Raw genomic sequence first — 17396 nt, forward strand, 5'->3', positions numbered from 1 at the left:
GGCTTCTGAACTAAGTAATAACAACTTGTTGTCCTTTGTCCTCTTTAGTAAGGATGACATGGCGTCCCAGTTTTCCAAAAAGAACTTCAAATTTTGATTCGTCAGACCACAGAACAGTTTTCCACTTTGCCACAGTCCATTTTAAATAAGCCTTGGCCCAGAGATACTGCATGCATTGCTGGATCATGGTTAGATTTGGTTTCTTTTCTGAACTATAGAGTTTTAGCCAGCAATGATAAATGGCATGGTGGATTGTGTTCGCCGACAAGTATTCCTGAGCCCATGTTGTGATTTCCATTACATTACAGTAGCATTCCTGTATGTGATGCAAGGACATCTAAGGGCCCAAAGTTCACTGACATCCAGTATGATTTTCCCGGCCTTGACCTTTATGCACAGAGATTGTTCCAGATTCTCTGAATCTTTTGATGAAATTATGCAATGTAGATGATAACCTCAAACTCTTTGCTCTGAGAAACTCCTTTCTGATATTGCTCCATTATTTTTTTGCCACAGCATTGGGGGAATTGGTGATCCTCTGCCCATCTTGACTTCTGAGAGACACTGCCACTCTGACAGGCTCTTTTTATACCCAATCATCTTGCCAATTGACCTAATAAGTTACAAATTGGTCCTCCAGCTGTTCCTTATATGTACATTTAACTTTTCCAGCCTCTTATCGCTACCTGTCCCAACTTTTTTGGAATGTGTAGCTCTCATGAAATCCAAAATGAGCCAATTTTTGGCATGACATTTCAAAATGTCTCACTTTCAACATTCGATATGTTATCTATATTCTATTGGGAATAAAATATAAGTTTATGAGATTTGTAAATTATTGCATTCCTTTTTTTTCACAATTGTCCCAACTTGTTTGGAATCGGGTATGTATATATACTGTATATTGCTTTCAGAACTTGTTCCGCAGTAAATCGCTGAGCCATTTCAAGTTTTGCTGATGATACTTCCTAATCTTCCTATTTTCTGCCTGCGGTTATGATTGAAAAGCCACTTCATCATTGTGTGTCAGACATTGACACCCTGTCTCTGTGGAATAAAAGTGAAGTGCATTTATTCATCAAAGATTCAGTTGCTGTGCAGAAAACAAATATACTTAGACAGTTAGTCACCTTGGCTTGTTAGAAAACTAAATAAACAACAACAACAAAAGGAATGGGAAAACAAGGAATTATTTAATAATTACACTATTTTTTTTCTTGTTATATTTTTTGTAATTAATTGATTGATGAATACTAAGAAGGTTGATATCTAACTTTAAAATGAATGAGGATGAGGGTAGTGAAGGACATTCCTGGGTCATTAAAGAGCCAATGTGTAAGGGGTAAAGTGAATGCTATCATTTTTGGTTTCATGTTCACTTTAAACTCATTTAAATTCCCTGTTTTCAAAGAGAGAGAAGCTGCCACCACAGCACAGATCTGGCTGTATTAAATCAGAGAATCAAAGTGGTGCACTGCTTTCATTAGAGACTCAGCCTACATGGTGTCTAAACCATCTGAGCAGAGCTGGTTTTCCCCTCCCCTCTCCTCAGCCCAGCCCTTCTTTGTGTAGAGCAGAGCTCCAGGGCCAGGGCATTCCGCTGGGCTGCTCCAGACCGCAGTTAAGCAGCTCCGTCTGGAGTACGTGACGGCATGCAGAGCCGCCCAAGCCCCTGCTCTCACTTAACACACCAGTCACAGAAATCATTAACACGTCTCATTTGGAGAGAGAACGCTAGGAAATCAATACACATACGTTGCAAAACATCTCTGCAATGACATCAGGGCTAATCCCCCTTTCTATCCTTAGCCTTATTTTTTTTTAAAGCTGGACATTTGTCCCTGAACACTGCCTGAAACGTAGGCTACTATATGCTTAGTGTCACCTAAGGGGAAACATTTCCATCTAAATATCACTCGCTTGTTATTAAGAATTAAACAGGGAATTTAATTAAAACAGGGGCAATAGTATAATATATAGTCACAACACATTAATGTATGTCTGTTGGTAAAAATATTAACTACGCGATTACTCCTGTTTTGAAGATTCTGTAAAACGGGGGCAGCCCCAGATGGGGACAGGATCCATAGAGCTGTGAGAAGGACCTGGCTGCAGCCTGCAGAATGGGGCGGGGGCGGGGCGGGGCTACACGTCACCCCACTCCCCCAAAACAAACCCTGTACTTAAATTTAAGTACAGAAACACTAACAAAATATTCCTAATGTTTCTAATGCGACACAAGGCTGACTTGAAATAGGTTAAAGCTCAGTTTGACATTATTATGAATTATTACAGTTAAAAATTATATTCATTACATTTTTTTTGTCATATCAACTTAGATCATTTACGTGATTCAGATAACATAATATTTTGAGTTTCTGTTGATTAAACCTTCATTGCATCCTTCATTGCATTAACCCACATTTTTAATTTCAGTGAACCTAAAATGTTAAGGTGATCAGGTTACTTTTTTAAGTTAAACCAAAAATATATATTTTTTACAGTGTAGGAACACACTTGATCTGAGAATATCATAGTACTCCCGGTCCCGGATCTTGGACCATTTGAGAGGGACAAAACCAAATCAAGTGTTTATTGTTCACTTTGACTCGCTTGTTAACTGCTGCAAGTTTAATCTTCCGGATCAGTTAAATTCACAAATGAACCATTCAATGTTATTTGTGAACGAGTTGACTGAATAGAATCGTCTCAAAAGATTCGCACACGAAACGGACATCACTATCGGTTTCTTCACTTGTTATACATCTGCACCCGGCATGGCTTATAAAAACCAAAGATTTTGCAGGATTAATGATTCTTTTTTAGAGGAATTTGCTTCCTAATTAAAGTCTTAGGTTTTTATGCAAAAAACATTTCAGTATTTTTTTTTTTAAAACATTTAATCTACCTACATCTATGCAGTTGTTGTTACCCTAAAGCACTATTTCTACATTATTTATCCCATATACCATAAGATGTGTCTTTCCCACTTTAAATCATCCTACCGTTGTCATAACCGCAGGAAGACATACAGGCAAAAACCCGTATTGTGTAAACAAAGCAGACTATTGTGAATGCTTGTCATTACATCAGAAATTCTGACTGCCAAGAAACTGCTATTTTTGACTGGGTGTCGAGTTGGCATTAACACAACAAACTTTTTGGCTCTCAGAAAGATTTACATTTCTTGCAGCAATTAGCTAAAAAAAAACAAAAAAAAAAAAAACGGAACAGCTTTAGCTTTTGCTATGGTTTTATTGAATTTATGGTTTAAGTGAAATAATATTTTTCAGAGCATGTCGTTTATACGTACAGGAAGGGCAAAGAGACGTGTGTATTATTATGATTAAATCAACAACAGGAGGACAATCAGACCCGGAGGCTCCAGATTTGACTGTTTGGGGGAATGATGCAGAATTTTTTTTTCTTCTAAAATTCCAGCCCATTAGTGTCATAAAATACTACTTCTTTGCTCACACAATGTATTATTTATTTATTTTTTAAAATAAAAAAGATACCTTTAAACATCAATATTTCATTATTAAAAAGACAAACGTAAGTGATAGATACGTAACATGGATGTTATTAATATGAAAAGCATCTCAGCACGGACACTGTCAAGTCTCACCCAGACCTTAGCATAACAAACAGAAATGGCCTTATAATACACACGCGATAGAAAAACCAGCAAAGCACAAACCTGAGCGTTCAAACTAAAGGCACCGAGAGTTTTTTCTCTCACAAAAACAACTTTGCTTTTAGGTTGCATTGTTGGTTAAAGTGCAAACCAAGCACTACTGTTAATGAGACGCATCTTCTGAGGGTCATTCGCTAAGGCAACTCGACTGTGTGTATATATAACTCCCTTGTGCAGCACATTTAGTGGTTTTCCTCTTTTGAAATCATAAAACACCTCACAGTGTATCACTGCCCTTGACAAGCCACAGTTTAAAAGCTGAATACTTTGTCCAGCTACGGTGTTGACCATTGTTCGATTGACAGAAGCGCTGAAATATAAATACAAAAGCACGATTGAATCGCATGCACGGTGCTTTTTCTGGCACTATGATGCCATTCCACAAAAATGGAAAACTGTCGTTCATGAGGCCGCAGAAATGTTCACGAAATGTCCGGGTTCTTTGAAACCAACCGCAGCTGGAACCACTACCGCCCAAAACACTGACAATGAAAATGTTCAGCTTGAATGTGTCTCGGAGAAAACAGAGTTTGTTTTGACACTACAAAGAGGATATTATTAAGCATAAACTGCCCATGAATACTGGAGGAAACATCTGTCTCGGGCAGAAAATGTTCTGAGGTGGCGGAACATCTCAGGCTGTTGAAACAATGTTCATAAGTGAAACGTTATGTTGAATAAAACCACTTATTATTTCCAATCCTGCTCTTCAAAGTCTTAGTGCACGCTGCAAGGGATTCGCCTTCAAAAATGAGTCTATTACTTAAGTGTCTCGTTCACGTTCATGAAGGCGTAAGGAACATATTCAAGTATTCAGACCACTGACACTCCTTGAGAGGTGGCGGTGAGGGCGGTGATGATGTCTGGCCGCTCGATGCGTGCCAGAGCCGAGCAGAGCAGGCCCAATGTGGACCCTTCCTGTTGGGCCCAATCAGTTAAAAGGGTGTGGACGGGGTCCTGGCCCCGTCCAAAGACATCCACACGGTCCTGTTCGTAACCAAGCACGGCGGCCAGCTGCCTCCAGCTCCGACTGCCCCCCTCCACGAGAAGCCCCTCTACCTCCTCCTGCCTGTGGGAAGGCAGGTTCACATAAAGCCGCGTGTCCTGTTTGCTGTCCCGTTTGCTGCCTGCCAAGAGCATGAGAAAGGGATCAGATCATTACTAATCAGCCATTTAGAGGACACTTTTAGGAAAAGCAACGTACAGTACACTTAAAGTGACAATGCGTCCAAATACATGAAAAAAGTATTGACAGTATAGTCCAATTGGAAAACAAATGACTCTTTTGAACCATTTACTTTTAGCGAATCAAGAACAAATAGTACGACCAATGGATTCCTGAAATGAATGAGTCTTTTGAATTGAATTTTAGAATCAAAAAACATACCGCACAACAATTGTAGTCTGATTCCAAAAAAAGAAATTAGACTTATAAGGGGGTTCTTTTAAAAAAGAGATGAATAAATAGAACAAATGAATATTATTAGCAAGTTCTTTTAATGAACAATTTAATTGGATGAATGAACACCATAAATTACTCTTATGAGCCAGTTTTTAATGAACAGTTCAAAAAGACGAATAAACATTACAAATGACGCTTATGGGTTAGTTTTTAATGAACAGTTCAACTAGACGAATGAACAGCACAAATGACTCTTATGAACCAGTTTTTAATGAACAGTTCAAAAAGACGAATGAATAGCACAAATGACTCTTATGAGCCAGTTTTTAATGAACACTTCAAAAAGACGAATAAACAGCACAAATGACTCTTATGTGCTGGTTCTTTTAATGACCAGTTCAAAAAGATGAATTAAAACAGATGATGCTTACAGTACGAGCAATTTCTTTTAATGAACAGTAAAATAAGACAAATAAATAGTACCAATTATTCTTATATTACAGACAAATGAATTGAACAAATGAGTCGTATGAGCCAGTTCTTTAAATAAATAGTTTGAAAAGATGAGTTTGCGGTCTCGAAATCAAGAATCAAATCCGGAAATCTTTATGGATTTTCCGCCCTAGACGGTTCTCTCATACCTTTACTGGGCTGGCTGTCCTGAAGGCTGTGAGAGTCCAGGAACACGCCACTGTCGCTGTGTAACTTCTCTCCTTCCCCGGCATTATTCAACTCACCAACCCGTGCTTTCACCAGAGCCTGCTTCTGCTGACATGACTTCCAGCTGAAACACACACACCAAATCATACAGTAAAAACCTATAATAATAACACTTCACTCTAGACACATTATGGTGTTCTTTATCTTCCACATACACAAATTAATTTGTGAGTAAATCATTTGTGTATTTTTTCTTCTTTAAATCGTAGTTTGACCTCACCATTTGTAGGCAACGTAGAACAGGAGGCCGAGCACCACTGCAGCCAGTACAGACACGTAGGCCAGGATGTTGTTGTTGTTGTTGCCCCCTTGATCCTGTAGTGTGGGGCGAGGGGATCCGGACCCTGGTGCTGGGCTGCTCCTGTTCTCAGTGTCCTCATGCAGAGTCGGCCACCGGGGGAATTCCCGCGGAACATCAGAACCAGATGTCCGGGACAGGATGTTGAGGTCTTTTACTGCAAAAAGATTTAACAGAATAAGTCCATTATTTATTCAAAGGAGATATAAGGAGAGATAACTTTTATATAAACTAACAGGGCTTGACATTAACACCCACCAACCCGCCAAATGCGGCCGGATTTCGAGTAGTGGCGTGTAAGGCACTCACTCCTACTAGTAGCCACTTTGGCTAGTTGAATTTTATATAGAGATTTTGTAGTCTTTTAAAAAGGCATCTGAAATAAATTGCAATATAGTGTTGTCAAAAATATATATTTTTTTCGATACTGAAATACTTGCAATACTCATTTTCTGCAGAATAGATACATGATAGCAGCTGTGCTTTCTCACTCTCTCTTCTTATCAAAAGCGAGTTGACACACAAACCCAGCCTCCCCTTACTCGCTTCATTTGCTCTGGATGAATATTGTTGTTGCAGGGTTTGAATTTCGCCGTGGAATTGTGCGTATTGCACATAATTGTGTACATGTGTAAACTGTATAAAAGATTTGTATGTTAGGTCTTAAAGTGACACCAGCCTGATATACCTGCTCCCAAATTATGAGATAATATTAAAAATATCTATATGGTCTTCCAATGGTATCGATGTCAAAATTGTGGGCAGTGAAAATGCTGATTGGCTAGTAACTTTGTAAAACCACTTGCCACAGTGGCTGGTGAGAAAAAGCTAATATTTACTGTTCAAAAGATTTAAAAAAAATAAATTAAAGCTACACTGTGTAACTTTTTTAGTTTATTCTTAGCTAAAACACTTAGTTCTTTCAAAAATATATGTGCTCATTAATGTATATTTACTTCTTTCAAGTGATAAAATATTCTCGTAAGTTTATAATATGCCATTGAAAATACATACGGGTGAGGGGTTCGAATGCTGGTTGCCATGTTGCCCCTCCATCTTGAAAGTACATTAGCCAAAGAGGGACAAACCCATAAATTCCAGCTTTGCCTTTCACGTTTTAACACTCGATGGCACCGTGTCGAATGTGAAGAGGGGGATTGCTATGTTAATCTTGGACTAAATTGGCCACCGTAGGAGTTCAAACAAAATTGGAATTGAGGAACAGAAACTATTATTCACTGGATGGTCATATATCTTTTCACCACTAGATGGGGGAAAATATCACACAGTGGAGCTTTAACACTTTTATTCTACAAGGGTGCATTCAATTGATGAAAAAGTAATAGTAAAGACTGTAATATAATCGTACAAAATATTTCTATTTTAAATAAATGAGGCAGATGGAGTGTGAGATCTCACGGAGGAGCTTGGGCGCAAAAGTAGGAGCGACGACACTGAAGGAAAAAAGAGGACCAGGCCTGAATTTTATGTTGTGTTTTATTTACGGTGTATTATGTGTGCGCTTGTCCGTAAGGGGCTGCCGCCTTTACTTTCAGTTTATTTATTTATTTATTTAAGTGTGTTGAATGTTCGCTGGTTCCCGTCTCCTTCTTAGCTACGAACTTTATTACAATTACATTTTCACATTTATTTTACAAATAAATATTTTTTTTAATTGTAATAATATTTCACTATCTTACTACATTACTGTATTTACAAAAAAAATGCAGCCTGAGTGTAAGAGACTTTTCAAAACACACACACACACACACACACACACACACACACACACACACACACACACACACACACACACACACACACACACACACACACACACACACACACACACACACACACACACACACACACACACACACACACACACACACACACACACACACACACACACACACACACACACATGTTGCGTGTTTTGTGAATTGTGGGGACTTTCCATAGGCGTAGTGGATTTTACACTGTACAAACTACATTCTATCCCCCTACACTGCCCACATTCAGCATTTTTACATTTTCAAAAATAAATAATGTAGTATGTTTATAAATCCATTTACATTGCGGGGACCGCCGGATGGTCCCCACAATGTGAATATAAACAAGTTCACACAAAACACACACACACACTGAAGCTATAATCTGATAAATGAGTAATTGTGCGGTGTTAAATCAAGTGAAACTAATTAGACTCACAATAGACATTTGAAGCACACTCAAGTACACCCTAGCCTAGAGCATTCAGACACCTAGATTGCAAAAAAACGCAGATGCTCATTTTAGCCTTCACGTTAAACCCACATCTGACACACATCTGCTGCGAGTCTGATTAACACATCATCAGTGGCCGCAGGCACAGCTGACAGACTTAATACCAGATAGAAATGTTGAAAAGTGTGGAATGGTCAGGAGGATTCATGCCCCCCACCCTCCATCCTGAAATAGATCATGCAGGCGAGGCCACCCCATACACACACGCTATCACACAGATGCATGGATTCTTTTGTCCACTCACTCTCTCACACACCCCACAGGCTGCCTGTGCGGATCAAACACTCTGTGTGGCTGCCCTGACCTCGGCAGGTCGAGTAGTCTAACTGGTGACTCCACCCTGCAGGGAACAGAGGGCAACGTGGGATGCAACGCAACCCACTAGTCAGCTGGATAACCCCAAAACCGATTTAACACACCTCCGGCCATAGTTTAACACACAATCCAATGAGGACACAGCACTTTTGAAAATTAGTTCATCCACACAAAAAAAGCTTTAAAAAATGAAATATTGGATTGTTTATAGATCGAACTAAATCTAGTGAAGTGTTTGTCTTCTTAATCCGATCATGACTGGATTGTTGCTAAGCTCATTGAAGAATGAGCAGAACATCTAAAGTCAAAGAGTGAGCTGTATTTTCTCAAAAGCTTCTCTCTGACTGAACACAGGTGTCTGCCACATGTTAACAATCTAACCATACACTCTCACACGCACACATAAATGTTTTTATATATAGCTTGGCACAAACTTCATCCAAGACACATGCATATCGGGTTGCGTTCACACAGTCAGTGTTTGGGATTGACAACTGTATTTACTAACAGGTGTGGCAAATCAATGACAAATAAAAGTGTCCAAGATACAGAAAAGGAAACTTCTTTTAAAATCTAGCTTACAAAGCATATGTTAAGTTTTTAGAAATGTACTCATGCTTTATATTCATGTTGGTTTCGCATGGTTTTAAAGAACATTTATATAATTTTTAACAAAAAATGTAACTGATTGAGTAAAAAGTTATATTTATATTTAAGACTTTTTTCTTCACTATGTTTAATCCTATACTGTTGTATAGGGCTGCATAATTTGAAAAAAAAAAAAGATTTGTAATTGTTCTGATAAAAATTGCAATGTAAAATTTGAATAAATACATTTTAAAAAGCTCCAGTTTTGGTGTGCTTGTTTGTAGGGCCGCACAACTTGGCCAAACATGTTATGATTATATATCAATAATAATTAATATTACTAAATAAAATATTAAACAAAATAAGACATATTACTATTGTAATATTTCATTGTAAAATAACGATTTGAGTATTTAATTAACCCAGAGTGCATATATTTATTTATTTATTTATTTAATTAAATCACATCCTTTGTTATTTAACTCTTTCCCTGCCACTGACAAGATTTTCTGGCTTTCCATGGTTTCACTGTTACATGGAAGGGGACGCTATGACACATCTTCTGACTAAAAGGGTAAGTTCACTTAAAAACGAAAATTCTTTCATTAATTACTCACCCTCATGCCGTTCCAGACCTGTAAGACATTTGTTCATCTTAAAGACACCCATAAAGACACTAAACGTTGTTACAAAGCCCATCTCACTACAGTGGCTCTACAATTATTTTATGAAGCGACGAGAATAGTTTTTGTGCGCAAAAAAACAACAACTAAAAAATAACATATAGTGCTTGGCCGATATCAAAACAATTCTTCCTGAAGCCTCAGAACGTCATGAATCAGCGTATCGATTCATGATTCGGATCGCGTGTCAAACCGCCAAACTGCTGAAATTACGTGACTTTGGCGATCTGAAACACTGATTCGATACACTGACTAATTCATAATGGTTCAAAGCTTCATGAAGCAGTGTTTTGAAATTTGCCATCACTATATAAGTTATTTAGATTTTTTAGCACAAAAACTATTCTCGTCGCTTCATAAATTATTGTAGACTCACTGTAGTGAGATGGGCTTTGTAACGACGTCTTTAGTGTCCTTTATGGGTCTTGAGAGAGGAAATGACATTGGTGTCAATGGAGGCCTTTCTGAGCCATCGGATTTCAACAAAAATATCTTCCTTTGTGTTCCGAAGATGAACGGAGTTCTTATGGCTGTCAAACGACATGGCGGTAAGTAATTAATGACATAATTTTACATTTTTGGGTGAACTAACCCTTTAATCTCTTGATCAAAACACACACAAAGAAGATACAGAAACAAGCAATATCTTAAGTAATCATATGCATATGTAAAATAATGCGATCATCAACATTAAACAGCACATAAATAAAACCTGCCTAATGAACCTTACCCCCATTCAAGTGTTAATAAAGAAAGAATGCATGAAGCTAGAATAAAACTTTTTTTATTTGTTTAAAAGCAGAGGGTCTGCTCTTTCCTTTGATATGTTGCATGTTCAGATATCCATATAAAACAAGATTATTTACAAAAATGCACACAAGAATTTAAAGAGCATCACACTCACCCATACAGAGAGTGTCAGAGTCTGGCTGGCAGGATCTGAGCTCCACCTCGTCGTCACTACACCGTGAGCAGGGCACACAGGGTTTCCTGATGCTCTTCTCCTTCGAGTAAGTTCCTGGTTTACACCGCTCACATACGGTATTTCCCAGGGGCCCACATTCCCGGACCACTCCACTTCCATGCCCACACATGGTGCAGGCCGCGCACATCCCGCCTGTGCTGTTACCATTCCGCCATAGGAAGAAACCCTCACCACAATCACACTGGGTATCCTGAGTGGGCGTGCAGCGTGCCAGTTCAGGAATGCCGGGGGGGCAGCGGGCACACAGCCGACAGACTGAAAGATTCTCAGAGTCTGAGAACGACACCCCTGGGAGAGATTTTAACAGATTTTTATCAAGAATGCGGCTGTAAACATGTGCAAACAAATCAACAACAATATGATTTATTTATTCAAATTAAAAAGTGAAAGTTTGTTTTAAAAACACTCACCATTTTTACAAGGCTGACACTTGGTGTCTTCCTGGCCGCATCTGGTGGCCAAGCCAGTACCTGCAGCACACATGCTGCAACATTCGCCTGTTTTTGTGAACTGCTCACTGGTACAGGCCTTGCCAAAAGCCACCTGCAAAACACAAAATCACATCAAAATAAAATTAACAATAATAATGACATGGAATTTGTAGCATAATTTTGCTCTCAGTAATAATACTAGGACACAAAATGACTTTTGAGAGTTTTCGAACCCTTGCAGTCTCTCTACGGAGCAGAAACAGCCAAACAAAACAATATAAATGGTAATTATAAAGATTATAGGTAAAGAAGGTCATAAAGTTCTAAACAATACAAGTTTGAAAAGTTGAACTTGCCATTTCATATAATTTGCACACTGAGATATGTGAAAAGGGATGCTATGTTCCATCGAACACACATTTCCTGTGTTTCCTTGCATTTTAGATATTAGAACTGTAATACAAATTATATACATTATAATAATATTTCACAATATGACAAATTTTCTGAATTTTTGAACAAACAAATGCAGCCTTTGTGAGCATGAGATTTTGCATTACAGAAAAAAGAAAACAGTTATTTAAATTATATACATTTTAATAATATTCCACAGTTTTGCTGATGTTACAATATTTCTAAGCAAATAAATCCAACCTTGGCGAGATTCTCAAAAACAGGGCATGCCCAATTAAAAAGTATACATAATTTCTTGAAAAAGGAAAGACATGCATATAGACCGATTTCTGAGCAGTATTACTAGAATTTTCTATGTCAGTTTCCTATTATTGGTGTTTAATTCTTACTAAACATGGTGAGCTGAGGGGGAACTTAACATCCTCAATTAACATATAATTTGTACAAAAATGAGGGCAAGGCATTTAAATTGCACTGGGTTTCCTGTGAGAGCCAGAAGTAAGTTTAAAAAGTTGTGCAAATTTAACACTTTAACCTTTCGTGCAACTATAACAATACAGTTATCATAGGGGATGTTTAAAAAGACTCCTCGTTCATGGGAATGGAACATTACGTGTATTTGCACCCAGTTTAAACAGAGGCATCGGCAGTGGGACAGCGGTGCAGCTCGAGACCTCAGGGGAGGGTGTGATGTCTGTTTGAGCAGGAGAGAAGGCTTTGATGTTCCCCGCAGCTCTGCAGGTGTGATAGAGGAGGTCAGTTCTGCGGCATCTTAAACATGCATATGTTTAGGAAAATTACCCCTCACACACCCCCTCTGCTTCACAACTGCCCCCTGGGGCTCTGACAAGAGCCAACAGATGCCTGACATGTAAAGCTCCTCCAAAGAGGGAAAGCAAAACCCACACAGCTTCTCTTCTTTCTCTGATCTGATCTCTGTTGGGACGAGAACGTGTGTAAACCTGTTGAATGAGTGCACAAGCTCATAATCTCATTGAAACACTAATACACATTTGTACACAGCTGCCCACAGGGCAACAACCTTCACTTGGTGAGTAAAAAGCCTTAGCTTTGTAAAAAGCACCTTCGTTCTGCATTTCAGCCACACTTGCCTATTGCTGATACACCAGGATCGTTGAATTGTTTAAAAAGATGCAAAGCTTAGTAATGATTAACTAAATATTTTAAATGTTTAATGTGCCATGTAAGAAAGCCCATGCTGTTGAATCAGTAATCTTCACAAATTTGAATATTAAGGAAATATCTCCTTGATGTCCATGGTAGTTATGGTAATAAGTAAATAAAATATATATTCCGTTTAAACGTTTGGGGTCAGTAAGTTTGCTTTTAAAGAAATTAATACTTTTATTCAGCAATTTAGATTTTTCTATTCACGAAAGAATCCTGAATCACAGTTTCCACAAAAAATATTAAGCAGCAAAACTTTTTTCAACATTGATAATAATAAGAAATGTTTCTTGAGCACCAAATAAGCATGTTGTAATGATTTCCGAAGGCTGAAGACTGGAGTAATGATGCTGGAAATTCAGCTTTAGCTTCACGTACTTTTAAATATATTCCAAAAGAAAAACAGTTCTTTTAATTTGTATTAACATTTCACAATAATATTGTCTTACTGTATTTTTGATTAAATAAATGCAGCCTTGGTGAACATAAGATATTTCAAAAACATCCCAAAAAAGGGGGGAGTATACATTATTTCTTGAAGGGAAGAGCCAGAGAGATTTCTGAGCAGTACCATTGAAATTTACAGTTTTCCTAATGTGGTGTTTAATACTAACCAAACTAAGTCAACTGAGAGGGGGACTTACATCCTCAATGACAATATCCCACCATATAATTTGTACCTAAGTCTAGCTAAATAGAATGTACACAGTGGGGACAAATGATGTATCAGCTATAAACAGTTGGGCAGAGCAGGAATGTAGTGCTCTGAGGAGGGGTGGGGGGTGGAGGGGGGCATGAGCACTACAGTGTGATGTGCGCTGATTCCACATAATGCTGAAAGATAATGCATATGAATGAAGCGACTTCACACAAAATCTTGGCTCTTCCCAAATATATGTTTCCCTTTACTGAGGGACAATGTCAGTCTGGATGCCACATTTGATAATGTAGGTCAAACCTACGCATACACTGCATCCACATACTGAATTATGAGATCTTGCGTAAAGGGATAGTCCACCAAAAAATGAAAATTCAATAATGTATTAGTCCTTCCAAACCTGTATGATATGACATGTAAAAAGACGTTTTAAAAAACTGCTGTTTTCCCTTTAATGAAAGTCAGTGGGATCAAAAACAATATTGTACTCCATTAGGGTGACCAAACGTCCTGTTTTCCCAGACATTTTTGTAATATAGTAATATAACAATTATCTATCCATACAGAGGGGGCATACTTTAAATGTATTGAAATGAATAAGGCATTTTTGAATAAACTTTGAGTATCATTTCAGTATCTTATTGCCGGGTCGAGTGTCCTGGTTTTCGGTAATCAAAATATGGTCACCCTAACTCCATTAACTTTAATTGTATGGACAAAAACCACAGACATTTTTCAAAAGTCATACATGTTTGGAACGAGATGAAACTGATTAAAGAATATTTTTTGGGGGGTGAACTATCCCTTTAAGTCCAATGCAGTGTATGATATAATATATAAGCAAATCTGTGCTGCTCAGGAGCGTTTGGAAAGAGCAGTTTGAATGATGAGAACATGAAAGGATCTATGAGCCCCTGGAGGCAACAGTGACTGACCCCTCACTCCCACCAGCCAAACACACAACCACAGAAATCCACTGAGACTGAGAGCTGGAGACTGGCCGCTATCTTATCTCACTGCACCAACAGTAGCAGAAGATCTGTTTCACGACAGGCCGAACACAGCCTTGGGCCTGTAGAACTTCAAGATCATTTACAAAAATGTCAGTTTGCCGCCAAAGACTTCCCTGTCAAAACGAGCGGGAAACAAGAGAGAGAAAGAAGATAAAAAAGAGGTTGTGAGTTCAAGAGGAAACCACCATTCTGCCCCCACCAAAACAAGTGATGTGGCTAAATGGAAACTCAAATTACTGAGCTGCGATTTCTACCCCCTTGCTCTCCACAGACCAAGAGAAAATGATGATAATTACAATGCTCCGGATATCCCGGGCCCCTGCAGTTCTTAAGCTGTGGTTGCCTATCAACCAACAGACATGGGGTGTGGGGGTGGGGGGCTGCTATCCCTGGCTCCCCCACAGACTGTTTGAACACACCAGGAGACATGGATCTGGATCAGGCCAGTAGCATTTAATGCATTAACTACTACTGACCTGAAAAGGGTGCAAAATCATCAAGCAAAAACATTCAGCGTTTGGGTTTTGCACATGTCTGCAACAGTCTGAACAAATGAATCAGGTATTTTGTGAATCAGAGTCAAAAAAGCAGCCTTTTAGTTTTGGTTAAATGGGAATAAATCACAGGGCCATTTGGCTCTGCTTTGACATTTGCAGGGCGTATTTCTTTGAGCATAATTTATTATTTGGAAAACAGGACGAGATATATCTTTCCATTTGGATGGAAAAAATTCAACATTTTATACCTACCAAGCACAACTGCAGGATATTGCATTAAGTGTGAAAAACCCCAATAACGTTATGCTACGCAGGTCGCAGGGAGAAACAGGGCATTGCTTTTGTGCCAAGCAATATCCAGGAAAAAATGAAATGAAAATAAATACATGATCACTTAACAAAAAACAACATTCTGCATAATAAAAAACTGCAATTCCCTGAAAGACTAACATGTTAGAAGGTGTAACACCTTCAGTTTAACCTATTATAATTTAGCCAAAAATGTCTTTCTTAACCTGCTATTTTGAGGTAAGAAAATACAATTGAATGCCTGATTTGTTTAATTTATGAATTTGTAAAATGAATGCTAAATAAAGTGTCATCTGAATCAGGTTCTCGTTTATATATTAACACTTCCAGAAGTATTCATATGTTACACTGACATACGTTTTTAGATTTGTTAACTTTTGTTTTTTTATATAAATAATTGTTTTTAATAAGAATGTTCTCTATGTTTCAATTAAAATGTTTAAAATGCAATGAGGGTGGGTGTTCAACAAGTTTGAACAAGTAGGCTAAATTTGATTCCCACAATTTTTTTTTATTTAGTGTTACAACTTAACAGTGCACTTTTTGTAGGCTAGCCTACTTTACATTCATTGACAGTTTAGGGATAAGTTGTGGGTTAACTACTTTAATGTGCAGCTGAAAAATAGGAATGCTATATCAAATTTGAGATACATAGTGCAAAAACACTAAGTTACAGACGTTATAGCAACAGTTACAACACTCCCCGGGCTCCCCTAATTAAAGAGTAGGAAAGACACAGTACGTAACGTCGGAAAATATGAACAGTACCCGTTTATAGCCACCAGAATCCAAATAAACGAACTGTTACGAATTTATATTTATATAAAATACTGCAGAATATCTCACCTTTACGGCCAAGATACATAAACAGAGTTGAAGTGCTGCCATCTCTCCCTTCATCTTCATCCCTTCGACTTTTCCTCTGTGTTTGGAAAATAATGTAAGAGTCTCTTGTGCTCAAAACACACCAATATTCATAACTACAAAGTGTAAATGTAAGAATAATATGTTGAAAGTAGCCGGTACTCTTTTCCATATATATGAAGCCTTTTTTCGTCGAGACTTCCACTTAACAGCGCTGTAACAGTAAACGCGAATAATCCTCGTAAGCTTTAAAAGTTCATTACATCATCTCTCTTCTGTCTCCACAGTCAAATCCGCTAGTTAGTGGAGATCCTTCACTCAACTACTGCTGTGGTCGCGGTCAGCTGTTGACTACTAAATAGCTTTTGCTGAAGGGGATGGACATAAACCCCCCCAGATACGCGCGCACAATAGAGTCTCACATGCACGAGCTCTGTGATTGGGCAGACTGACGCGTGATGGAGAAAAGTTAAGATCAAATCAAACTCTTCAGCTTGGGAAAATAATTATTTTTCATAGCCTATTATTCATATTACATGGTCAAATAAAAATGTTGTTGCACAAATATTTTGATTTATTATTATTATGATTATTTTTTTTGGAGGCTATGTTATTTGCTAAAATTTGTATAGCGAATCTGTTATAATAACTGTTAAATTTGAGATTTTGGTAACACTCAATTTTTAACTGACGTAGGCTACATGTAGGCCTAAGTAGCCTAATATGAATATGGTAATAACTGTAAATTGTGCGCAATTACTTAACTCCAAATCCTAACCATTACCCAGTAACCTACTTATTTAAGTAGGATATGTAACTAGCATGTCATCTAAAGAGTAGGTTAACCAAGATTTTTAACTGAACGCGGTGGTCATGGTAACTGGACTACAAATTCTGGCATAGATTAAAACCTATTTTGCCCAGTCGAGGCTTCAGTTGAGGCTTTGAGATAAAAAAGAGACACAACAGTGGCTAAACTTTGCAGATCTGAGGGGGTTTAAGTAACGTCGTAAAACAGTATGGGGTCTCGAGACTTCAGAGAGCAACA

At 38.1% G+C, this 17396-nt stretch overlaps 1 protein-coding gene across 3 annotated transcripts; it reads right to left on the reverse strand.

The window, feature by feature from the left end:
- Positions 1-3315: 3315 nt before the first annotated feature.
- On the reverse strand, positions 3316-17132 carry nradd (neurotrophin receptor associated death domain). 3 transcript variants are annotated; one of them, XM_067449738.1, is made up of 7 exons: positions 17114-17132; positions 16331-16406; positions 11385-11517; positions 10894-11262; positions 6040-6274; positions 5741-5883; positions 3316-4824 (listed from the first exon to the last, which is right to left on the reverse strand). In XM_067449738.1, exons 2-7 carry the CDS (start codon positions 16388-16390, stop codon positions 4511-4513), a joined length of 1254 nt encoding a protein of 417 aa, XP_067305839.1. In that variant the 5' UTR covers positions 16391-16406; positions 17114-17132; the 3' UTR covers positions 3316-4510. The 3 variants fall into 3 exon arrangements, with proteins under 3 accessions (XP_067305839.1, XP_067305838.1, XP_067305837.1); XM_067449737.1 differs by lacking the exon at positions 17114-17132 and adding an exon at positions 16511-16686; XM_067449736.1 differs by lacking the exon at positions 17114-17132 and having other exon boundaries at positions 16331-16686.
- Between the last annotated feature and the right edge of the window lie 264 nt (positions 17133-17396).

Source organism: Pseudorasbora parva, chromosome 7 (assembly GCF_024679245.1).
Source record: "Pseudorasbora parva isolate DD20220531a chromosome 7, ASM2467924v1, whole genome shotgun sequence".
Lineage (NCBI taxonomy): Eukaryota > Metazoa > Chordata > Actinopteri > Cypriniformes > Gobionidae > Pseudorasbora > Pseudorasbora parva.